The sequence below is a fragment of the Cynocephalus volans genome, chromosome 6 (assembly GCF_027409185.1).
Source record: "Cynocephalus volans isolate mCynVol1 chromosome 6, mCynVol1.pri, whole genome shotgun sequence".
Classification (NCBI taxonomy): Eukaryota; Metazoa; Chordata; class Mammalia; order Dermoptera; family Cynocephalidae; genus Cynocephalus; species Cynocephalus volans.
Genome location: NC_084465.1, coordinates 76,214,942 through 76,233,093, shown reverse-complemented (window position 1 = coordinate 76,233,093; position 18,152 = coordinate 76,214,942). Strand labels below are relative to the sequence as shown.

The window sequence follows — 18,152 nt, the reverse complement described above, 5'->3', positions numbered from 1 at the left end:
AATATCAGTGGTGGATGGTAGGCCACTGACCCCTGTGGGGACAAGCAAGAGTTATGGGAGTTGGGACATGAGAAAGAAGTAACTCTTTTCCATGTCATAGGACATTTTCCCTTAGCCAGTCCAGGAAATGATGAAGCCAATGCCTTGGCTAAGAAAAGATGGCTGGAGAGAGCCCCAGCTGCTGATGTAGCCCAGTGGTTACATCAACAAATGCAGCATGCTGGCAGCAAAACCATGTGGATGGCAGCTAAAAGATGAGCCTTGCCTATAAAATGGGAAGATGTAGTGAATGCCTGTCATGCTTGTGGTACATACTCAAGAGAGTACACACCACCGGCAGGTGCTGGGCAAATAACTCGAGGAAGGGTGCCCCTGACTCCATGGCAAGTGGACTTTGTTGGACCACTGCCAAGTTCAGAGAATTTCAGATACATCTTCACAGCTGTTGATATAGCTACTGGTCTTCTGTTTGTGTGGCCTTGTAAGGCCTCAGACCAGGTAAACACTCTGAAGTCATTGAATAGCCTTATGGCCACATACGGCCAGCCTGTAGTCATAGAGAGTGATAACGGGACCCACTTTACTGGACATGAGGTTCAGAAGTGGGCTCCCAGTTGTCTACTCAGTGGATGTTACATATGCCATATCATCCCCAGGCAGCAGAAATGATTGAATGGAACAATGTTCTTTTAAAAAAGGGACTAAGGCTATCTGTCCAACCCCCATCCCTGAAGGGGTGGCCATAGCAGTTATGACCGACAGTCAGGATTCTAAATGAGAGACCCTGCAAGGGCGGACCCTCTCCAGTGGAAGCTCTGTTGCATAGGGCTGCAGCACCTATACAACTGCAAGTCACTACTAAAGATAAGCTTTTGAAGCCAGGATATGGCAAGAATGGAAATATTCTCTTACCAGCCCCAACCTGTTTGCAACAGGAACAGACTGTACAATGGGAATGGCCTTGGAGAATAGAAGCCCCTCATATACATTGGGTAGGTCTAACAGGGCCTTGGGGGAAACGATTAGAAGAAAATTTGCAAGTTTCATCTTGCGTGACAAGTACCTGGCCTCCTTGAGTAAAGGTAACATGGCCTGGAACAAATAATTGCCCTCTATTCCAAAGGGCACATTTGTATTATCATTATGTCCAATTATGAGTTTCCCTATAGTTACATGTAGAACCTATAGATCCAACAGTGTTAGCAGATAAAGTATGGTATCATAAACCAGGTAAGATACCTATTCCTGCAACCATCCTTTCTCAGGATGGCAAACTGTCATGTATCTTACCAGAGGGGCAAGAACTCCCCCTGTTGGTACCAATAATCCTTCTGTCTTTTCACCCGTAGTGTTCTGGCTGCAGACACCAGAACGACTGGGTACATGCATATGTTCCTGTGATCAATGTGTCGGCCTACTGAATATGCAATGAACTTCCCATCAGTATGACTACAGGATTATTCCCATGGAAAATCACACCAATGATGACTACTAATCGGACATGTGGGGCTAAAGGACAGAACTACAGGACAAGCCTTAAGGACAAGCCTTAAGATATATTGAACAGGCAATAGGTTATATGAATGTAAGGGTCATTTATCCTCACTAAGGGAACATGGCAGAAGATTCTGGATGTGTAGATTGTATGGCGAGTGACCCTGAAGGGGTGGATTGTTGGGAAAATATAGAAAAAATGGTCAGGGCCCCTCAGATGTTCAGAATCTTGCTGAGCATCTGATGTAAATATGCACGTGTGCACAGGTGTTCCTGGTTATTGTCTAATGTGATTGTGCATGTGCACCCAGGTGTTTTGAGTTATGGACTTGAGTATAAATGACTAATGGCTCTGATAGACAAAGCTTCTAGAGACATTCCTGGAAGCCACTAGGGTGGCTGCTCCTAGCTCTGAATAAAACCTATTATTTCTTCATCCACAGCTCCCAGGACCTTTTCCTATTACCTAGCTCGTAGACCTGTGTGTGGAGGGTTTGTGACCCAGTCTGGACAACGGGCTCAAGGGCTCTGTGAGACCTAGACCTAGCTCTACAAATAACTAACTCAAAACTCCAGATCACTCTGGATAAAAATGTTCTAGGTTGGTGCCAAATCCTAAAGGCCTCTCACATAGAGGGTCTTATATGCTTCCCACGACAACTCTGTGAGATAGGAAGGACCAGTATCATGATTACGTCAGCTCGATAGATTAGGAAAATGAGGCCAAGAGAAGTTAGTTTTGCCTTGGATCCATGTCTCATATATATTAAAGCAGAGATGTAAAACCCAAGCCTTCTACCTCCTACTTCCGCGTTCCTTACATACAAATGAAGCACCCATTCTTCGTACCTGACCTTAATCATTTTAGTGCAGATGGTTCTGTTTCTATTTTCACCATAAACACAGTGAGCTCTCAGGTTCCAAGAATGAACGAATTAGTAATTCTTGTATATTCTTTCCTTTCCCTAACTGAAAAACCATTAGGAGATGGCAAGCATATAAAGCATAGAAATAAATTGTAAAGTGCAGTAAATCCTTGTTACGGTAGATCTATTTGCTGCAAGACATTGTATGCCTTAGGTAAGATAAATATCCCATAGTAGGGAGTACTCACAGAGATACAAAGAGAGAAGAGAGGGTAACTCTGAGGATAGCCGCGGGCACGTGTGGCCAGCCACACCTCACTGGGACATGAGATTCCAGCATTTACTCTGCTGTTCCTCTGTCATGTGCTTCCTTGCCTCTAAAATACCTTTGTTCCTTTTTGAAATACCAAATAAGGGGTAATTTGGTATATTAAATAGAGGGTAAATGTATTTTACGCAGGGAAAGCATGTGGTACACACCTTTAGTAAAAGGACAAGTGAGTTGGGGGACTGCAAGATAGAGGTAGCTACTTAATTATATAGTAGTGCAGTGCTGTCCATTAGAATTTTCTGCAATGATGAAGTCTGTATCTGTGCTATTCAACACAGTTATCAATAGCCACCTGTAGCTATTGAGTACCTGAGATATGGCTAGTGACAATGAGTAACTCAATTTTAAATTTTATTTAATTTTAATTAATTTAAATGTAAATGTAAATAGCCATATGTCTTGAGGATGCCATAAGGACGGTGCACCTCTGGAAGACTCAGGAATGCTGTGGCCTTGGGGAACTTATCATGATGCAAGTCTGACCTTCAGAATTACCTGCCCCCAAGTTCTTGTCTCAGTCAGGTTTTGGAGTAGCTTATGGCAGGGAATAATAAATGTGTTTGCTCCATAGAACTGCTGTAAGAATTAAATTAGTTCATCCTGTATAGCCCATAGAAGAGTGCTGATTGTATGGTAAGCATTGAATATTTGTCGTGGTGGTGGTGGTGGTCGTGGTGACCTCCTTTGCAGCAAATGAAATTTATTTGTTAGATTATGTTATTCATGTGTTAATGATAAGAAGCACTTGTATGAAATCAAGAAAAATGCAATGAGAAGGACTAAGGAGGGAATAGAAAGCTCAGCCTACCAGTGCGTCATCTGCCTGTATCCTCGCACATCACAAAGTGAGAGGAAGCACATTGCCCAGCACCACAGTGCAGTCATACTGCGTTTGCCGCTTGCTTCAAAGCAGTTTATAATCAGCATATTTGTCTTGTTTGCAATGCACTCTATCAGATTTAATTACAATTTCTTTTCGACAGTGGCTTGCTTTTGAGTTTATCCATTGCTATAAAGCCTTAATAATTAAGTTCTCAGTTATTCATGGTATAGGACTTCATTTACCAATATATTTGTATGGATTTTGTTTGTATACAGATAATGATTCATTTTCTTTTTAGCAGTATGTTAACACCCTTTTCATGATTAGTAGAATACTATGGGATATCCAAAGCTGAGAATTTTCTAAATTTTCTACTGGTTTCCACCGACTAGTATAGTGTATTTATATGAAGACTGCTTTCCCTACAAAGTCACTTTAAAATCCTTTTTATAAATATGTATATATATTTCAAAACAGTATAAATGTAAAATTGTGATGCACTAGATACTCTTGCAAACATAATAGCAATTCTAATAGCAGTAACAGGGGTACCCACAACATAACCCAATTCCAACATTGTGATCCTTGGCTCTAGAAAAATAGTACTTAAAGGCACAGTCTAGATAGCCTCATTATAAACAGTTCTTTCCAATACATGAGTATATTTCCTCATGATATTGAATAACTACTAACTATAAAATAAATACCAAGGGATTATGAATTGCTGGTTCTTGAAGATTCAAGCTTTTAATATCTGGGCTTGGCTCATTCTCAGCACAAGATGCAAGAGGAAACTGATATCACATTAATATTGTTTATTATTATATACCTAAAAACAATTTAATTTACTAAATGAATACAAAGAATTGTGAATCACTGAATCAAAGATCTGGCCCTTTGATATTTGAGTTTGGCTAATTCTTAATACAAGGGATAAGAAGAAATCGACCAAAAGTTACTGAAAAAAATAGTCTTGCTGTTAGTTTTATTATATACTATCACTGTTATTATAACAAAAGGAGCGCTTAACAAAAGAGAGAACAGAAACCTGCCATTATAGTTTAATATTTCTATTAGATTATCAATTTGGATATACACTTTGTGGGGCAAACATCCATCCCTCTGCTGGGTACTACTCATTTAGTCCGTCTGTCTTGGAATTGCTTGATCCTATTTACAGGTTCTATCTCTATCGCTTCACTTCAGCTGCAAACTAAAGGGAAAAATGCTTCATTCAAAAACGATTGCCAAGTGGTATTAATTTGAAATGATTATGTAAAAGTCACAACTTATCAGTGATGTGGCAAATCTTCATGTTGAACTTTGGTGTGACAAAGAGGAAGATTATTTGAAATATTATCACTTTATCACAACATTTGGTCAACTGTGCTGTTACCACAGTACATGCATTTCTTATCTTTGTTCAGAATATTTCAACTTCCTCCACTGGATGAACTGCTGATGAACAAAGTGGGTATGTGAATTAAATAAAAGAAATTGAAATAACAGATTCATGAGATTAAATGGCAACAAATGAATGGTGCCTTGAACAGTGCTTGGCAAACAGTAAACCATCAATAAATAACAGATATAAATAGCTACAGCAACTATGGTGTTCTAGAAAGCGCCATAATGTTGTGGCATAAACTACTTCTCACTACAGTTCTTTACATTTGGGATGTGTACTAAATATGATTGCTGTAAAGCAAGATGGAGGAACTGATTTAATTACAATTCAATGGAGAGAAGGGAAGATTCCTGTTTGTGGGTATTTCTGATACTTTGTCTCATCTCCACATGCAATGTAGCCTCAGGACTAATCTAGAGAGAGTAACAAATATTTTGGACCCCTTTAACTTAAAAATATTGCTGGTAAAACTGTAAATGGGCACCCTCTTTCCATATGGCTCTCATAATAATGTTATTTCAATCAGATGACGAATGCTAATGTGCATCTCCTACGTGCCAGGCACCTCGATACATAAATGGGGAATTCCAAAGTATTTAAGACATTGTTCAATTTCCCAGGAACTTAAAAAAAGGCCCAGGAAGGTAGAGGAGAGATAAATAAGGAAGCCAAAGCTACTTGGAAAACATACAAAGAGAAGTATACTGCTCTGACAAAACTTTTGTTGTCTCAGTGTTAAAGTGCTTACAGTGTCTATTGGTCAGGCCCCTCAAATTTCCATCCTTATAAAGTACAGAGTTTTGACTAACAATGAAATGACAGGGCAACAAAAAATAGTCTAATGAGTGATTTTTTTGTGTGTGGGTCTTACAAACCCACAAAGCAACCATAGATATTACATTTAAGGAGCTTAAAACACCCATGTTCGCTCCCCTGATGCTAAGAAGGAATGTGATTTTTATTCTTGATATTTTTTTTCCTATAAAGCTTTAGGCACTTATAAAAATACTATATACATTGTTCCAAAATGTTTGTGAGGGGGATTTTCACAACAGCTCCCCATCTCTATTATTGATACTTTAGTTCATGTGATCCTATTCTACACAGGTAAATGAAGAATGATTGATTAATCAAAGATCATGCCCCAGAAAATAAAATTCCTCCCACTCTCTGTAGCATCATTTTCAAAACAATCATACTTGATTTAAATGTACAACTGTATTTTAGCTAAAAGATCAAAATCCATGTAAATTCAGTAAACTCAGGACTGTGCTGTGAAACAAACATTTCCACAGAGAAACTTTAAGGAATGTGGACAAAATTCTAAATTTCAAAATTCCAATTCGACATATTTCTTAATCTTTTACTTTACATGCTGAAATGTATAAATGTTCCAATGCTTACATTATTCAAATTCAAATTCACTCCTATTGCTGTAAATTTAAATTGTATAAGAACTTCAGGAGCATTAGAAATGTGTACAGCCTTTTGATGTTAGGTTTGGGGAGAAAATAAAACACATATATTGGGCAGTTTCAAAAATAAAGCTCTACATCTGTGTAGTTCTTTGGAGTTCATGGAGCACGATCACTTTTAATCAGAGCACTGAGTGGAGGGCGTCACCGCCGTTCCTAAAGAGGCAGCACTGGGACTGGTGGAAGCCAGTGGACACCAGTATTGTTCACTACCTTGAGAGAAGGTTTGGATTTTTGTGGTTACTGGACCCTAACTGGGGAGATGACCTGACCTGAGAAGGAGGTCAGGTAACGTGCATTTTTATTCACAGAATGAAGAGTTTTACACACCAGCTACATACTTCTTACTGTGCTAAGTGCTTTTGCCTGGACTATATGCTCTCTGCCTAACATGTGGGAAGATATTATAGTAAATATAAATACACTCAAAACTTGGTTACTGCTTTCCAGAGGTTAGTTGTAACTATCACCTAAAGAAAAGGAAGACTAGTAGAATATATGAATTATCCTTTCCAAATACCAGCTGCTTCTATATGAATGTAGTTGGTCTTAAAACTTATTTCAACTAATAGTATGACTGTTCATATCTTCACCAACACGATTAAAGGAAACCAAAAATATTTCACCCCAAAATATACTTTTTTAGCATAGTTCCACATGGCTATTCACAGAGACATAAACACAGAAACGGTTGAAAAGCTACCTTTTTATTTAGTGAAATACTTTGGGGAAACATGACTAAAATTTTACTCTTGTCTAAATGGATCTTGGATGGTACATCCCTAGAGGATAATTTTTAAAGAACTATCTCCACTATTCAACTCTAGTTTTTACTTACAAGACGGCCAGGTCATCACATCATAAATATTCAATCAACAAGAATGACTGAAAACATTCTTTTGTTTTCAAGTTGTCAAGTATGTCTTATAAAAACAAGAGCAACACAACTCCTATATTGGGAGATCCTTCGAAGGTTAATCTAGCCTATATGGTAACATCATACAGTTAAAATATGAATTTTATCAGAAGTTTTCCAAGTGGTGGTGGAATCTCTCAGACCATGCTCTCCAGAGGTTGAGGACCCTCACGATCTGTGCCCACTCTTTCTGATTCTGTCTTCTAGTGCATGCTTATCTCCTCAACCAGACAACAAAATAAGCAGAGATTTTAAACTTTATTGGGAACTAAGCCAGTGCTCAATAAATACTTAGTAACTGAGACATACTATGATATTCTAATTTTCTCTCCAATTTTCTTTTTTCTTTTTTTCTGTCCACAATTTGAAACAACAATTGCACATATGACTTTCTAGGGAGCCTTAAGTTCTTTTTATAAAAGTAAGAAGCTTCATGGCTCAGCAACATAGCATCTGCTTACAATTTTCCTGTAGTATTTTTCCTGCCAGCATCCCATCACTAGCATTTACAATGATTATAGACTTAACAAATTCATTAAATTATATAAAAAAGTCTTTCCAGATTAAAAAAATTCTTTGTTTTTTATTGTTGTTTCAAACAACTTGCCCTTCTTCATTCTCTTTTATTTATAACAGATGCTGTCCTCTTAAAAATGACAGTCTATAAAATAGAGAAATTACTGGGTTTTTTTTGCTCAGAGGATTTTTTTATCATCCCTCCTAATGTTTAGAGAATGAATAAGAGTCAAAGAATAAAGTTTGAGACCTTAGGGCTAGTGAGACATTTAACTTTCCTTCACATTCATTGATTATTTTAAATAGGTAAAGGAAAAAAGACCATGAAAAAAGTTTACATAGTTTATGTGCAGCCTTTCATGATAAATATATTTACAGTGAAAACAAACATAGAGTAAAATGTGACTTTAGTTATAGGCTTCATTTACCTCCACATACAGGATTATTTTCATATTTAGGTATATGGACTTTCAAAAGTGCTAAAGATACAGATAAGTAGGTGACCACACATCCTGTTTCTCAGACAGTCTTGTTAATATCTGTTGTCTCCTTGTCCTGTCTCATTAGCATCTATAAACTGTTTTGGTTTGGAGGATACATTTATTATGGTCACCCTAGAGATAAGACATATCAAAATTGTGTGAAAATAGTGTGACCAATAGCTAGCTAAAGTACTTTGAAATGATAAACAATTTTTCAAAATACTGTCAGAGAAATAATTTTTCAGTATATTTTTATATATTTTTTAATAGTATTTTCATTGTTGAGCATTTAAATATGTTAAAGAGACATGTTCCAAAAATTCAGTATCAAATGCAGAGTAATGATAATAGGGTCATTTCATTGATTAAAAAGTCTTTCAGGGCTGACCCCTTGGCTCACTCGGGAGAGTGCGGCGCTGGGAGCGCCGAGTGCGCGGGTTCGGATCCTATATAGGGATGGCCGGTGCGCTCACTGGCTGAGCGCGGTCACAAAAAAAGAAAGATACTTTGAAATACTTTCAATTTTTAGACCCCTTCCCTAGCAATGCTATTCTAAATGTTAAAAATACAAAAAAACTATCCCTAATTTTATTTTTAAATAAACATTTTTCTGACTATAAAAGAAATAATACATATCCACTATAATAAATTTTGAAAACACAAAGACAAATGAAGAAAAAAATAACAAACCCGCACATCCCAAGAGTCAGAGATAACAATGGTAATCTTGGTAATATGTTAGCATATTTCTTTCCAGATATATATGGATGTATGAGTATATAGCTTTATACACATACACTTACATATTAAGATAATATTATACATAAAATTTTATACCCTGCCTTTTTTCTTAGCATCATTTACAAAACATAATTCATGTGAAAGTCTTTGTTTGGAGTTTAAGATTATTAAAGTAATAAAATTAAAAGACAATGAAATTATCTCATTATATAATTTTTATCTCGATTTTTAGGTTATCACTGGAACATGTAACTAATGCATTAAATTGCTCTTAATCAGTTGTATTAGAAATATATTTACAAGATAGTCTTTAGAAATTAAAATGCAAATGACTAAAATCACTTGAGGAAAATGCAGAATACCCCAGAAAATTAGCAAAATGAAAATTCAAAGAGACAATATCTGCCACTATTAAATTAAGAAGATTCAAAAGGGCATTAGAAAAGCAAATGCTTACAGGGCTCTGTAAAGTCACATTGGAACACAGAACTTATGCAAGGAAATAGCAATTGGTGCAAACATTTAGTGCTTGGCATACCACAGGAGCTCAATAAATGTTTGTTGAGTGAATAAATGGGAATCAATTTGTCAACATGTATCAAGACACCTGAATATGATTATACCCTTTGACTGATAATCTTAGTTAAAGGAATATTTACAATATATACGCTAAGGTAGTCACTGCAGTTTTCTTAAAAGGGAAAGAAATATTGGTCATAACTAAATGTCCAAGTTAGTATAATGGTAAAGAAAATGATATAGGTCTATAGAGTCATGGAGAATTAGTTTTTACATTAATTTAACAACTATATTAAAATCATAAGAGTCCTGCCTGTAATTCTTAGCTTAAAATGACCAAAATATTTAAAATATTGGTGTATATAATCTCTTGGTATAATATTTTATTTCATTCTTTTAATAAAATAATCATTAATGTTAACATTGAAGAAAACAGCTACATTTTAAAAAATGTTAAGCCCAGATGAATAAACTATTATTTCCTTCCAAAATATATTTTTATAGTCCATCTCAAAAGTGTTACTCATCTGTTTGTCTACAGAAGATAGGGTCAGGGCATCCTTTGATAGTCACACCAATGGCAAGAGAAACATTCACGACTTCTTATTTTCCTAGTGCCTTGATTTAAATAACCCCTGATGTCTCCTCTTACCTAATCTTAGCCGAGCCCAGTATAGAAAATTTGTTGAATCTCCTCTCTCTCTCCCTTTCTCTCTCTTTGAAATGCACACTCTTGTGTGCCCACACACATAGGCACACAATTTGGAGGGGTAACTCTTTAAAAAATAAGAAAAGCCACCATACCTCAATAAGCTCTGATGGTTCACTACCTTCCTCCACCACAATTAGTTTAGATCTTCCTTTCCTTTCATTGTCCCGAATGCCAATGGCCACCTGGCTTGCCTTCAGGCGTTCATATTTGTTGCATGAGGAACCACACCACTGGTAAATTTCCTAAAAGAGAGAAGACAGATCTTTTGACCCCAAGAATATGTGGAGGACATTCAGCCTGGTGTAATACTCATTGTGACTAATTAGGAAGAAACAAAATGGTATGAGAAAGAAATTTAAATGATCTATTGTTGAGGTATATATAATTGTGTATATATTTAAATTATTCATTATCCTATATCCTGTTGCTTTCAGTTGGTGTTATAAAGTAAGCATTTCTTAAACATGAAAAATATAAATACATGTTTTACCATTTGTTGTGTATATAATCTACTAGTTACATTTTATAAAAGTAAATATATGGATTATTTAAATTTAAAATAATAAATCTACCATATTTCAGAAAGATAGTGAAGAATCTGTTATAATAATACATTCTTAATGATCATAAAGTTAATACGACACTTTTTGAAGTAATTTATTTACTTATTTATTCAAATTGACAAATACAAATTGTAGATATTTACATGTACAACATGATGTTTTGAAATATGTATGCAATGTGGAATGGCTAAATTGAGATAATTAACATATGTAAAGCAATTTAACACTTCTTATCAAGGGTCATAAAAAGAGTTAAAACCTTTGACCCAGTAATATCAATATTGGGGACTTATTTTAATACATTATTTATAAAGAGAAGAAAAAAACTACACGGACGAGGGTTTTTATGGCTATGTGATTATATTAGTGAGGCACTGGAAAGACATTAAATGTTCATTAACAGGATAATAGTAATATAAATTATGATACATAGAAAAAATTGGATACTTAACTATTAAAATTATACTTTAACAGAGAAATATAGAAAAATAGAAATAGAACAACAGTTTGATATATTGTAAAGTACATTAGCTGCCATTTAGATTAAAATACTATTTTAGATTTGAGTAGTATTAATAAACAACGTTCAGAAGGTATACAGATACAAATGTAAAATAATAAAAAATATCATTTTCTCCATTAAGTGTGATTTAACAAAAGAAAGAGAAATTTAATGGTACGCAGGCCTGGAGGTGGTGTGGGAATAGGCATTATCACACATTATTTGGATGTTATAAACTGACACAGGCTTTGTTTGAGGGCAGTTTGGCATCATATCAAAAATTAAATATGCTTTTAATATCAGGAAATTTAACTTCTAGGAATCTATCTTTCAGAAATATTCAAACATGAGATACAAAAACAAACAGAACAAAACAAATGCCTATCAATAAGGGGATGGCTACGTAAATGTCATTACAAGGATACTGCATAGACTCCTCTCCAGTGGTTAAAAATTGAGGAAAATGTTTAAATACTGATGTAGAAAATTACTGAAGGTATATCATCAAGAATTCAATAAAGACACTGAAAAATATAGTTACATCTAAGTAGAAACAAAAATATAAGCTCTCTCTTTGTGTTTGCAGAAAAAAGCATTTAAAGATACATAGTTTTAACAGATTGAAGGGCGCATATATATGCAGAAAGAAAGCCTTCAACTTTTACTGTACCTAAGTTAGTGTCTTTTTCCTTTTTTTTAATGTCACATATATTTATCAGGTGCCTATTATGCGGTGTATTCTGAAGATACAAAGACTAATAAGAGAAAATTAGCAAGGAGAGATTGACATGTAGACCACTTTGCTGATAATATATTTGTACCATGCTAAGCTTTCAAAACATGTTTCCACACATCTCTAGTCACCTGTGGACAGGTGGTTAGCAAAGTGGTTAAGTGTGAAGCAGATGGACCCACTTTCTGGGTATATGATAGCGTGTTTGCAATTTTTAAAAAGAGCGAATAAATTAGTAGCATTAATAATTTTAGGAATTCAAATCTTTATAAGAAATAAAATAAAAAGGACTATACCTTGCAATCCCTTTCACTCCAGAATGTGCTTTACTTATTCAATATGGCCAAGGGGTGTTTCTTTCCTGTTTCTAAGAGAATAGAGCACTTCTATTGTTTCCTCTCTACCCTCTTTTCTACATACATCTGGACATTGGAATATGAGACTCATATGTGGAGCCCATTTGAATACCATGCCAAGTTTACAAAGAGTGAAAACAAATGGTTCCCAACGATCAGTCAACTCTTAGCCACTGAGCATTAAAATCACTGGAGTAGGAACGTGATTTTTAAAAATACAGAGCAGTGAGCCCTACCTACAGGGACTCAGGTGTGTTCTGGGCAGCTGTGTTTATTGAAAGCTTCCCAGGAGAGTCTTGCATTCAGCTAGGGTTAGAACCACTGTTGGTTGCCCCGAGCACGTCCCACCTGGCATGCACAGCAGGGAACATGTAACATCTCATTATCCCCTGCAGCCCAGCAGGCTATTCAAATGATTCTTTTCTCAGCAAATCTAAGGAAGCAAACTTCTAATAATTATATTTTATATTACAGTGAAAGCTTTTAAGCTTTCTCAGGCTTAGCAACTTTCACAACTGACTTGCTCTGTATTTATATAATCATCTAGCTGATATTTATGTTCTTGTTACCTTAGTTGTATAAATGACCTCTCATCTACTTCAAAGAGATTATATAAAATACTAAATTTTATTAGCATCTGTAAACATTATGGAAGCTCAAGAAAATGTGTTTTCAAGTGAATTGAAGATAACAATTTCACAAACATAATTATTACTTGACATAGAATTTTATAATATTCTATGGATCCCAGAATATATTCTATGGTATTACCTTGGGTTGGGAGTTTTTATGTGAGTATCGATTCATAGGTAAATTTAGTTGCAGAAAATACTCCTTACCATTACTTAGAGACTACAGCTTCTATCTTTAAAATAGCAAATACATACATAGGAAAGACTCATAAAAACAGTAAACCTTTTAAAAGTGAAGTTATCCTTTTAACTCAAACATGACTAAATCATTAAAGAAAGTGTTACAGAAAATTTCTTACTCAGCATGAAAATGAATGATTTGTGTTAGGCTTTCTCTCAGTTTCACGTTATTTTGTGTTACCATTGATATACAAATGACATTTTCTTATTTACTCAGTTTTCAATGGTTAATTCAGATAAGAAATGTAATAAAATAATGTCTTCGATTGTAAATTGCTAGAAGTTAGAATTGTTTAAAGAGTCATTATTAATTAAAGCACCATTTTCATTCAATCTCATTAATTTTCTATGCAAATAGAATTCATTCAATGGTGGCAGCAGCATATTAAAACTTGCTTTAAAAGTTTAAGCAGAATTTTATAAATTCATTAAATATGAACAGTTTATATTCCACCATGCGTGGATGATGTGTTTAAGACATCTCACTTTAACAGAGCTCTACTGTGCTGAAATAAGTGTGTGTATAGCTATTAATAAGCTGTACTGCCCAACACTTAACTCTATTCAGAGGTAGTTGGTGAAGTCTACCTCACTACTCTGTGCACAGGGAAGCTTTGTATTCAGTTGGCACCATGCTTGAAAAAACTCTCTCAGGATGCCTTGTTTCTAGAGGGAGTAGACTAAAAAAAAAAGAAAAAAAAAATCCTGTATAGAGCTAAAATCAATATGAATTGATGTGATATTTTAATACGCATTATTATAACAAAAAGTTTTCTCTACAATTTAAATTATTGTATTTATAACACTTCACTGAGATTTAGCTTAAAAAGCTTTCATCTATCTGACTTAAGTGTGCTAGACACTGAAAACTGTAAAGCAAACATGGTTTCAGAGGCAACCATTTTACCCTCTAAGATCCTAAGGTATTTATTTAACAACTCAGCACTAGATGCCATATTTCTTTGGAGAAAGGAAACAAAAACTACCTGTAATTATGGAAGTATACATTCAATTTGGAGTGAAGTCCACTTAAATTTTGGCAGAATGTTCTTGATGTATACATTGCCAATGAACTCCCTCTAGTAATAGTTTGTGGAACTGTAACTAACTCTTAATATACAGACTATTAAAGGAAAACAAAATTACTCTGCAAGGGAGAAATAAGGAAATAAAGACAATCTGTTTCTGGCATTAGTCTGGTCCACCAGTAACAAGAAACAAAAGCAGGTGAGTCATATTTATAGAAACAGCAACATTCGGGGAGGGGAGACCACTACTGCTCTCAAAAACCAGAGGCTTCTAAAATTTCCTTTAAACAATGTGGTCAGAATTAATAAGCAAAACATCAGAGCACAGCCAAACATGATTTGGGGACAGGAAATAAGAGCAAAAATAAAACAGTGCTCAATGATGCCCTCGAAGGGAAGCAGAATTTCAGAAGCTGAGTAAAGGTGCACCCAAAACAGCCTGTGTGACACTGACTCACAACACGCGCAAAGAATTCAGCAGGGACTTGCTACTGTTTTGCCCTTTTCTGAGCTGTTTACTCTAAAAACACCTAAAATTTTATAAAAGGAGAATGGGAGCCCAGATCTCTTCCTCTTCTCTGCTTCTATTGTCTTCGTTTTTACTGTGTTTAGTTTTCCCTTGGATCTAGTTAACCAAATACTGAAATTCGTTGATATTTCTTTAGCCTAAAGGTTATCTAAGCATAGCTTTAAGATAATGATCTGTGAGATACCTCCAGCAATCTAACATTTTTATTTTAAAAGTTTAAAACATGATTTCTTTGGTTTTTGAATAAACATTTATTTATAACCTATTTAGTTGTTTCCTCAAAGCCAAGCCAACTCAATATCCTTCAATGACATATATATATATATATATATATATATATATATATATATATATATATATATATAGTTTAAAATAACCCTGAATGAAGGATGGAAGGCTTAATGACCAGGGAGGAAGCAAGTGCAATTGAACTAGAGCAGAGCAGTGGAGATAAAGAGGTGAAGTATCAAGGGATATTTAGAAGGTTAAAGTCTACTGAATTGGTCAATAATGCCATATGGCTGTGCACTGAAGGGTCAGGGAAAGAGGAAAGGACTCGGACAATTCCAGCTAGGCTGCTGATAGTGATGCCACTCACTGGCACCAGGTGATCAGCAGTGGGAAGGTTCTTTCCATAGCACCAGTGAGAGTAAGTGAAATTACGTTCTCTGTACTAGTTAAAGTAGCAAACCGGAGAACGTTTACAGTCATACTTTATCAAAAACCATTTCTGCCAGCCACGTAAGTTGGCAACTCAACTACTCAACTGACTTGGTTCTTCATGCATGTGACCTTGAGTTATCCAGCACCTTTAGATATTTCCTATACTGAACTGGTTCTTAACATTCACGTACATTATAATAACCTGGGAGGTGAGGCTTAAAAAGTACCTACATCAAAGTCCCATCCCAAAACTTTAAATCAGAAACTTTAGGCACCACATCACAGGCACCAGCATTTTTAAAACCTCTTCCAATTAATTCTAATATGAAACCATAACTGAGAATTAAAGTATAAATTCTGACACCCTGACAGCTGTTCTTCCCAGTGCCCTTGTCCGTTCTCTAGTTACAACTCACAGCACCTCTGCCCGACACTCCTCCCATCAGCCTTGTCATGCTCTCACTTGTGTACGTGTCTGTGCCTCCCACCACCTGACAGCACCTAGAGGTCAAAGGCTCCCTGCCATTCACCCTTATACTCCATTCACCCAGCAAACACTAAACACACAATAATTGCCATTCATACCTACTTTTATTGCAGGATACATTTTAGAGATTGAAGATTACATTTATCTTTCCCATTTTCTTGTTTTCTAAAGGCCCTTCTGTTATAAATCTAATAGTAAGCATTACCTTGGGGTAAGGACACATTTGCTTACTATATAGTAATAGTTACTTACTTACTTGCTTACTGTTTAGTCTTTAGTTTTAAAATATGCATTTTAAATTAGAGCAGAGAAAAAAGTCTGAAAGCCAACACACTTTTAATTTAAAAGGATCTTGATTTTGCTAGAGTAAAGGTTTTTGGGGGAATGACTGAGGATGCTGTCTAGAAAGATGGTTTTGCACATCAGGAAGCAGGGGCTTGGCCTTAGGGGCTAGAGTGTACTGTAGGAACCAGAGTAGGAAAGAAAGTATAAGAATAATGTTTATTTTTATTTTTATATTTTTCCAGTCAGAAAAAAAGAGAAAGATTAAGTAGGGAACCTGACCAGTAGCAATGAATCTTTGAGAAGGGTTCAGTACACTTCCCGTTCAATTGATCTGTCCTATATTCATCCATGAGCCTGAGCATTAGAGCTGAAATGACTGTGGGCAGTGTCCAGGCAGTTAAACCAGTGGGCACTGGTACAATGTGGATACAGGGTCCCACATCTCCAGTGAACTGAGACAAACAAAGCAGGGCACCTGAGAAGACTGCAGTAGTGGCTGACAGAACCAGGAAGAGTCATGCAGTTGATATCAAAAGACCAAAATGAGGCCATGGATATTCCTCTAACAAATGTTTTGGGGACAGAGGTTGAAGCCCAAAGCTCAAAAATGAATGGAACGCCCATGTGTCAATGAAGGTCAGAGGTGAGCTACGACTGGAGACTGCAAACTAGACTCACACTTCCAGCCTCACTCCCATCCCCACCCCCAGGACATCATATTACATATGCAGTCTCTGTACCCAAGGGATGGAAAAGGGGATGGGTGGAATCAGTGTAAACCGCTAACGGTTAATAAAAGCCTTAACTTGTTCATGGTTAACAAATTCACCTTAAGGCAAAATTACTTTTATTTTTAACCTTCCTGTGGAAATAGGAGCATGAAACTAGAGTCAGGTTCCGTTATAGATGAAAAAAGAAAATGACATCTCTAGACACATGACTGCACGAGACTGTGTGCCTTATTCTGGATAGATACACATTTGTTGAAACATTTGTTGAATGACTGTAAGTTCTGGGCTATTCTTTTGGAACAAAGGGAGTGGGTGAGGCTAATAGGTAAACGGGAAAGCCATGTGAGAAGTTCTGAGAAGCAAGTCTCTGTGTGGTGCCAGGAAAGTTAAGATAGGGTGGACCTAACTCTACCGGGGTGGGATGTGGGAAAGGGGAAGTAGAAGACATCAGGGAATGAATTATAAAGAAGGTGATGTCTGAATTGCATATTTTAAGGATGAGATGATAGCAGGTGCTTACTGGAGAAAGGTACCACAGAAAAGGAGCGTATTCTAGGCAGAGGAAACCATCTGCAAAAGTAAAAGCATGGCAACTTGAGGGAACGTGTCACACGTGTGGTACTGAGGCAATCTCAACAGTGATGGAGAGCACAGGAAGGATTCAAGAGACGCTTTGGAGGTGGAATAGACTGGGGTAGAGATGAACTGAATGCAGAGCACGTGGGAGAAGTCGTCAGCCTGACTCCTGGATTTGGGATTTGAGGGCCTGAGTGAGTGGTGGTTCCATGAACTAGAAAAGAACAATACGAGGGAAAACTGTTTTGAAACAAGAGGGGAAAATTGATGAGCTCTGTTTTTCAGACTTGAGTTTGAGGTTCTCTTGACACATATAAGCTGAAATATCTGGGAGGCCATCTGAAATACTGACATAGAACTTAGGCGAGAGGTCTGAGCTAGAGGATTGAGATTTACCAGCAGGTGGTAGTTGAAGCTTTGGGTGAGGATGAGTTTGCTCAGAAAGAATGTATAAAGAAGAGAGAATGATTAAAAGTGGGATCCTTAAAAAAAATATCTGAGGGGATGGGCAGACCATACAAAGAAGAATGAGGATGGGTGCCCC

General features: G+C 36.2%; 1 protein-coding gene across 1 annotated transcript in view; it reads right to left on the bottom strand.

The window, feature by feature from the left end:
• Positions 1-18,152, bottom strand: part of SCIN (scinderin) — a 74,111-nt gene that overhangs the window by 39,822 nt on the left and 16,137 nt on the right. Inside the window, exon 4 of the mRNA XM_063099847.1 lies at positions 10,376-10,525. Within this exon, the coding sequence (XP_062955917.1) occupies positions 10,376-10,525 (150 nt within the window). The remainder of the gene's footprint in view (positions 1-10,375; positions 10,526-18,152) is intronic.